This window comes from Nilaparvata lugens, unplaced genomic scaffold, assembly GCF_014356525.2.
Source record: "Nilaparvata lugens isolate BPH unplaced genomic scaffold, ASM1435652v1 scaffold9462, whole genome shotgun sequence".
Taxonomy (NCBI): domain Eukaryota; kingdom Metazoa; phylum Arthropoda; class Insecta; order Hemiptera; family Delphacidae; genus Nilaparvata; species Nilaparvata lugens.
In genome coordinates this window covers 1-8,192 of record NW_024095205.1, presented here as the reverse complement: position 1 = coordinate 8,192, position 8,192 = coordinate 1, and the positions used below count along the sequence as shown (strand labels likewise).

At 35.6% G+C, this 8,192-nt stretch overlaps 1 protein-coding gene across 1 annotated transcript; it reads left to right on the top strand.

The window, feature by feature from the left end:
- The first annotated feature begins 976 nt into the window (after nucleotides 1-976).
- Nucleotides 977-2,435, top strand: LOC120349344. Its single transcript, XM_039419317.1, has 2 exons — nucleotides 977-1,335; nucleotides 1,809-2,435. Exons 1-2 carry the CDS (start codon nucleotides 1,009-1,011, stop codon nucleotides 1,980-1,982), a joined length of 501 nt encoding a protein of 166 aa, XP_039275251.1. The 5' UTR covers nucleotides 977-1,008; the 3' UTR covers nucleotides 1,983-2,435.
- Nucleotides 2,436-8,192: the final 5,757 nt, after the last annotated feature.

Sequence of the window (8,192 nt, the reverse complement as noted above, 5' to 3'; positions counted from 1 at the left end):
AACAGGCTTTGGTTCTGAATAGATTTTTCTATCGATTCTGTATTTCAAGGTTAGATTTACACATTTTTTCGAATAAACTTTGTTATTTTCTTTCCTCCTATTCACTACTAACTTCATCTGATTTCTAATTTACAATTAATTTCTGTGGATAATATAATTCTTGTTTCTGTTTTTCAGTTGTGCGGATGGTACTAGGCGATTGTTTCTGTGATGATTGTAGCATGAGGCAGACGGCTTGATCAGGTTGGTAAATTTTTAAAGTTGTTTTGTAGTTTTATTTTCTTGACTTAGAGTTGATAATAATTTCTTCATTTGAAGTAGGTTGATAATGTTTCCTTATTAGTTGAGATGCGGCGAAGTTTAGGTTATGTTGATTAGGCTGCAGTAGAAATATGCTAGTTTGCAAAGATGTGATTCAATGGGTAGGCTGTGACTATGAAGAAGTTTGATAGTGATGTATTCCACGAATGTAATTTCCAGTTAATTAAAACATTATTTCTTTCTTAAGCCCCCATCTAAATTGATTCGGTGTCATTCAAGGTCCAATTCCAATTTGTGACTATCCATTTATTAAACTCTGCTTTAAACGAATGTGCCTGCGAAGTAGGTAGATCTCTTCAGCCAATGTTGTTCTTCCTTGTTGACCGGTGACATGCAGTTTGATATCCTTAAACCTTACATGCCGGTGGTGTCTGTGTTTCCGAACAATATTTTTCTTTCCTGCATGCTGGTGTACAATCTGCTTGATTTTAACCGGACATGACTGCGGTGGTTGTAGGCCTCTCTTGATACCGTCTTCCTTTTTCCTTGCATGCTGGTAGGAAGTTTGATGTGGGATTTCAGCCTAATATGACGGCAGTGTAAATGCACTCTATTAAATGGTTTTCTTCTTTGACCTATTGTAATCCTTCTTGTTTGTTGTTTTGATTCATAGGTTTCGGGTTTGGTTGTGACTTTGATTTGTGGTGGGTTTGTTTATTTCTATTGTTTATTGGACTATCTTCATGAATGCTGGGTTTATGTGTTGCAGGTGCTGTTCTCGGTGGATGGACGATGATGTGGGCGGTCGGCGGTCCGGGCTGCTCTTCAACTTGGCGGGCAACGTCCTTGGACTCCTGGTGGTCGACGCGCGGTGGTACGAGCTGTCCCTCTATGCCACGAATGATGTCCTCAGCTTGGCGGGCGATGTCGTCCGGCTCGTCTTGGCACTCTGCGGGCGGTAGTACGGGCTGTCCCTCCATGCAGTGGATGACGTCCTCGGCTCGGCGGATGATGTCGACTGGTTCCTCTCGGCGTTCGGCGGGGTGCGGCGCGACTCCAGTCTTGACATTCTCGGTGGGTTGGTTTCCATACATGTGCTATGTTCGCTTGCTTGTTTGACTTTAACCACCTTTATTGTATCCTTCTCCACATGTATATGTTTCTTAATGCTGACTTTGACGCTGATTTTTCCCATATGCATATCTTCAGATCCTATCCAATCGGTTATTGTTTCTAAAATGATTTATCCAGACACTCAGCTAATTTTTTGATGATATTATCGGTATCATGGAATGCTTTGTCCATTCGCTGACTCAACTTCTCTAAACCCTGTTCATTTGTCTTCTTTGCTTCTTGAACTTCTTTATTCAGCTTGTTTATTGCTTCATTGGTTGTTTGTTGTCTTTCTTTACCTCTTGAATTTCCTTCTTTAATTCTTCCTTTGCTTGTTTATTGTCTTCTTTTAATTCTTTTTTGTGTTTTGTTGTCTTCTTTAAGTTGTTTATTGCTTCATTTGTTTTCTCATTCATCTTGGTTATTGCTTTCAGGAGGGTGTCCATATCCATGGCGGGATCGAGTGTACATCTAACGGTCATCCGCTGGTTCTTCATCCGAGCAACGGTACGAGAAACAGGAGTTCCTGTTTCTGGGGCGTCGTCGTCCGTATGCTCTCCCGATGTTTCGTCCTCCGGCTCTTGGGCTGCCGACGGATCTTCCACTAGGATGCAGCTCTCCTCCACCTGTGTCGAAGATAAATCATCCAGTATATTGGGATGGAAATCGGCGGATGCGGTGGCAGATGCGGATGGCGGCGAACAGTCGGGTGAGATGTCCTCGGTGTCTGACAGACTTGGGTTGACCTGGTCGTTTCCTGCCATGGTTTGTGAGAAAATAATGCGACGAATGTGTGCGGTGAATAAAAAACGTGAAAATGTTGATGTGATATACAAAATAATTAACAAGAAATCCAATAGAAATTGCTATAGCTTCGTAGTGAGTGAAATACAGAAAAAGTGTTTAGCAATGTGTTCAGTGATAAAATGAGTCAAGTTAGCAATATCGTTAACATAAAAATGACAAGAACATACAGGATACACAGTGGACACTTATGCGGCAATACAGGTACGCTTCTTATAATTTATTATTACTATTATTATAAATATTTTACTTTTACAATTTCTTGCCGCAATTCTATATATAGGCTAGTATTCTTCGCAAATTTTATATAAAAGCAGTGATACTCTGCTTGAATTATTCCACAATATATCCGTGATTTAATTTTACTTCCTCTTTATGTTTTAAAAAATTTAAAAATAAATAACTTCAATCCTCTTTTCTGTAAATTTATAAATTGTTTCAATATAGACCTAATATTCTTCAAATAATATGACCTTTCTTATGATATCTCTTATACCTATGACTTATAGTATGACCAATTTTCAAGTAACACAATAATAAAATTCTGAGTTAGATTTTTCTCAAAAAATTCATCATCGATAAATTTCTTTTCCGTTCAAAAATTGGGTATGGCACGTCTTGCTGTTTTATATAACAGTGAACAGTTAATATTAAAATTGAAGAAATTCACAACCATGAATTTTTCAAAAAATTTTCCCGTTGTCAGCGCTATAGTATACTGAGCAACTAAATAATCTCGCAGTCGATTATCCACCTCTTCAATGCCTATCACTGTTGGGCGCCAAATCATGTGGTGCGTTTTTTAACGGCTTCACACATGTAGAGTGAATCTTGTACTGAGTCAACGGTGTAGCGGCTATGAATTTTGCAATTGCGTGTGTGGACGCTGAGTGTACACCAGACTGATTGATTCACTACAAGATTCAATACAATTGTTGGAATCGCGGGAGGCCTAAACGCTCGCTCACCCTGATTCTTCTAATGACAAATTGTATAGTGATGAAATTTTTATAAGTAGTGTAGCGATCGCTAAACACTGAAGATGGATACCTTAAAATTATCACCTGTGAAGAGTGAGCATACAAAATCATACAGGTCGAGCAAAAATCCCGATGTAGATAATTTACGGGACTGCGTCTCTAATAAGTTCTGAAGGATTAAAATACGGTATTTGGACCAAATATCGTTCAGAATATATTCGAGAACAGAGTCTTGTCGGGTTTTAAGCTCTATTGTAGGAATTTATATGATCTATGGCTGCATCTGCTGTACAATTGATGTGTTCGCTCCTAAGTCGAGGTAGGTAACAGATAAAAGCTGATATATGAGCAGGTAAGGACAAAGAATAAATATCTCGATCTGACCCCACTCGCTACATCCACTTAGACCTGTTCCAATATCCAGCTTAATTCAATTATTCCAATGATCGTATTCGATCAGTTCTTGATGTATAGAACGTATCAGACGCAATAATTGACAGGCTCAAGAAATAATCGAACTCAGAAAGCGAATTAACAAAACTGAAATATATTATAATAAAATATGTAATCATACAGTGCAGGTTCAGAATTTGATTTACAGGTTGATAATAATTTAGCATTAATAGAATAGTTAAAAATTTTCTTGTGCTTGCATGATACCATGTGTGATTCCAACAGAATTTTACAATTGATAAAATTGAACAGTTTTGAAAAATAGTGAAAAAATGAATTATAAAATATTTTTAAAAATGCTCGGGGTCGTGGTTCAGGCAGCGGAGGATAGTCAATCAACCACAAGTTCTTAGAAATTCTACATGATAAATTCTATGCTCTTAAATGCTAAGCGCTTGTCGGCGTGGCCAATAATTTAACGAAGAAAATTTTATGTTTTTCTGCACTGAAATATTTTTCGAAGCGTAGATTGGGGCCCTTTTAAAACTTATAACTCACGTGAATTTCCTTGGCGGTCGTGGTTTTCTTCTTTAGATCAAAAAATCGTTTGATCGGCAGCAATCCAGGCTTTGGTTTCAGCACGTGTGGAATTTTAATTTAAATATCTCCTTCACCGAATTAATTAAGGGATAATTTACTTTAAACTTCTAATTATCGATTGATGAAAACAGAAATTTACAAATAACAAAGAGTTGGCCTAAAATATCGGCTCACAAATAGAACATTTAAAATCGAACAAGAAATTTTCACAAATAGGTCTTGGTAACTATAAAAAGAGATCTGAACGGTGAGGATTTCAAAAGGGAAGTGCTGTCCTTTCTCTAAGCTTCTTGGCTAGACCTTTCTTCTGAGAATCTCGATGTAATAAATTGCATAAAATTTGCCATTGGTAGAACGCTTGTGACGTAGACATGACGTCAGTGGCAAGCAGTAGAATATAATTCCTTTAATTACAATAATAATTCAATTTATGTAATCTTAAAACTGCTTAATCTTCTAGACATAGTTTCTCTCATACAATGTACATGTGCTAGCGTAGATGATAAGGCAGGGTTGTTGTCTGATAATATTAACATGTGTTGCTTTCAAATGATCTCCTTCTTGGTGCTATTTCTATGCACTATGATTGGCTTAGGCTTGCCAAAGAGATTTAATTACCATGTGGTTCAGTTGAATTAAATCATTAATAAATTAATATTCTTATACAATTTTTATTAGGTTGAGACTGTTATAATTAATTTTTGCCGTTTTATCAATAATATAATTCATGCTATGACCTATTTAGTTACAATAAGACCTGACATATAATATAATTTCTTAAATAATAAATAATTTCAACGATAATACATACATTTTATTTTTTTATTTGAAATTCTTGGTCCTTTATTGATAGTTTTATAATTTTTAGAGATGGTATTATATCTTACGTGAAGCCAGCATGACGTTTGACAATACTTTGAATCAGTCAGCTGCGTTCGAACTGTTTTAAAAACATCTGATCGATAGTAAACAAAGTGTAACCTCAAAATCAGTGAGCAATTCATAAACAATTTGTGCTTTATTTGCAAAATAATTATAATTTTAGTGAATAATTTTCTAGAAAATATTCAGTACAGAACGGTACTCTTATCTAATATACAGTTACTGATAAGTAAGCTCTATCGCTCGGTCGCTAACTATCCTTTAGCAAATTCTTTCATTTTAAAAGGTAATCACAATTTTCTCTCTTCTCATGAGGTCTATTTGAAAGATTCATCACACAAAAATTGGCTTATTGGTTGTAAATTTATCAAGCTGATTTTAAGGAATCTATTTTAATGGAATTGTCCAAGTCGACAAGTATAGCAAGCTAATATCGCAGCTACATGCAAAAGGATGCATATGATTAAAATAAAAGCACATGGTAACGTTTCGTGCTATAAATTTAGAGAATAGTATTTAGCCTGTGATATTTTATGATTTCGATTATTGTTCTATTTTTATATTATATATTTTTTATCGCTCTTTATATTTTTTGCCCTGATCTATTTTTGCAATATTTGTTAATATATTGTATCAAATTGTTTATGGTGTGCAATTTATTTTAATACCTCAATACTATAGGATAAGTACCATATATATATATATATATATATATATATATATATTATATAATATATATATATATTTTTTTTTTTTCAATGAATTATCAGAATATAGTGGAAGCTCATATCTGGGCCTATAAATATTTTATGTGAGACTGTATCCTATGAAAAGCCATGACCTAATTTTTTTATTATTAAAATATTTCATGCTCTACCGACTGATGCAAGCAGGAGGCTAATCGTTATTTAAATATAAAAAATAACGTGACACAACATGTCGTACCAACGTGGGACTGATGATGAGAGCTGAGCTCATAATATAATATTTGAAATTGAGTCAAGACCTATATTGAGGATAATAATTAAAGACAAGTCATATTGAAATTGTCGTGGATGGATAATAAACAATAGATATATGAGTATTGAGGAAAACAGGCGGGTTAAATTTTGTATTACTTTTTGGGGAATCAATAGCTTTAAATAAAGAGAAATATATGTTTTAAAGAAAATTTATATTTTGTGTTATTGTAGAAAATATATTTTATAGAGAGAGATTATATTTTATGAGCCTAAATGCTATTACTTTCTAGTCAGAATATATTATGTATAAGCGGTTGGAATATAAGTCACAGTCTGTAAACTAGTCAGGAATCAATATTCAATATTGGAGCGCTAGAGCAATATAAAAAACTTAAGTATAAATACCTTATTCGGATATCCAAACACTTTGCACATAACTGTTTCACTGTGAGTCCCGGTTGTGTCTCTTTTTTAAGCATTTTTGCATATTATTCAACACTTTTCTAATTAGCATTTATCATATTGTCATAATGAATCACACTCCCGCAAACTCTGAAGTTCATATATGTACGGCGGTTGCACAGATCCCACTTTGTCGACTCCCAGCACATCAAACCCCACCATGGTAGATGCCAATACACCACGAGAAAGGGAACCAGGAAGTGTCGGGTCGATAGTCTTCGATCCACAAGGTCTGCAACCTCTATCATCCACTCGAATCGACGCTGCTGACATACCATGAATCAACGGATAGCAGAGATCAACTTCGAAGGGGGCGAGGAGCAGCCTGCAGAACCGCATCTCCAGAGGCCGAGTCACATCTGAGCAAACAAAGTATATTTTCAGTCACAGAGCTAGATCTATTTAAAAGGGTAATAATGGAACAAACTAGCAGTATGTTCAATATTATGTTACAAAACACAATGGATAACATGATGCAGGAAATTAAAAAGAGAATGCGGCAATAAAGAGGCAAACAAGCAAACAGTGGAACAGGGCATGAAGGAGACAGCAGACGCCATACAATCAGTAGAACGGCGGTTAGATACTATTGAGAGTAAAGTAGAGAATCATAGAGAAGAATTAAAAGCAATGATAAATCTACAGAGGGAAAGTCAGGATAAAGTTATGGCAGGATTATCGGAAAGGTTGGATACGGTTACCTGTGAACTAAACGAAAGGATAGATAACTTAACCACACAAATCACTACACCTATTCAGGATATAACAACTAGCATTAAGGCCGATTGCCATCAAAAAATCAACAAACAAATTACCGTTGCCAATCAAAATTTAACAACTACAGTTGATAAAAATATTAAAAGTATTAAAGATATACAAAATAAACAGATTAATATGTCCACAAAAATGAACCAACTGCAAGGTAGTATCAATCAGAACACAGAACCTGTAAGGCTTTAAATGGAACTCTACTAATTCAAAAATCCACTCTGACTCAATTAGATCAAGAAGTAAATGCTTATAAAATTACAAATAATAGTCAATGGCAGATGGCACAGGAGAAAATAACAGTATTAGAAAATTATATCCAACAACCACCTCAAGGAATTCAAGCAGAAACATCAATTCACATAGTATATTGCAAGGACTGGGTAAATTGATGATACTGATCGCCATTTGCAACCTCAACCATACATTGATCAGATAAAATTAGTACAAACTCTTGCACCTACCTCTTGGAGTATGTGGCGTCTTCATTTGACTAGTTTATTAATTGGCGAACCCCTGATGTTCTTTCGGAGTAGAGCCCATGAATTTACATCATTGGATGAGTTTGTAGCTGTCTTCCTGGAACAGTATTGGAGCAGAAGTAAACAGTTGGACGTGCTAGCGGACATCATATCATGCGATTTCAACCCTAACTTAGACGGTGCATGTACCACTTTCGTCACTGCCCTACAGTTCAAAATTCTCAATTGAGCGAGCCCATTAACGAATCGGCATGAGCAAGTATTATTCTAAAGAAACTACCGTATCAAGTTAGAATGGCACTCGCCACCCAACCCATTACTGATTGCAAACAGCTAATAAATCATCTATATGGCATACAGTCTGTGATGGCAATGTCAAACCACGATCAGACCAAAGATACACACAGAATCAACATAACTCAAAAAGTAATCAGTATACCAGCCAAACTATGAACCGGTATCATATGATCGCTCCCGATCTGCCC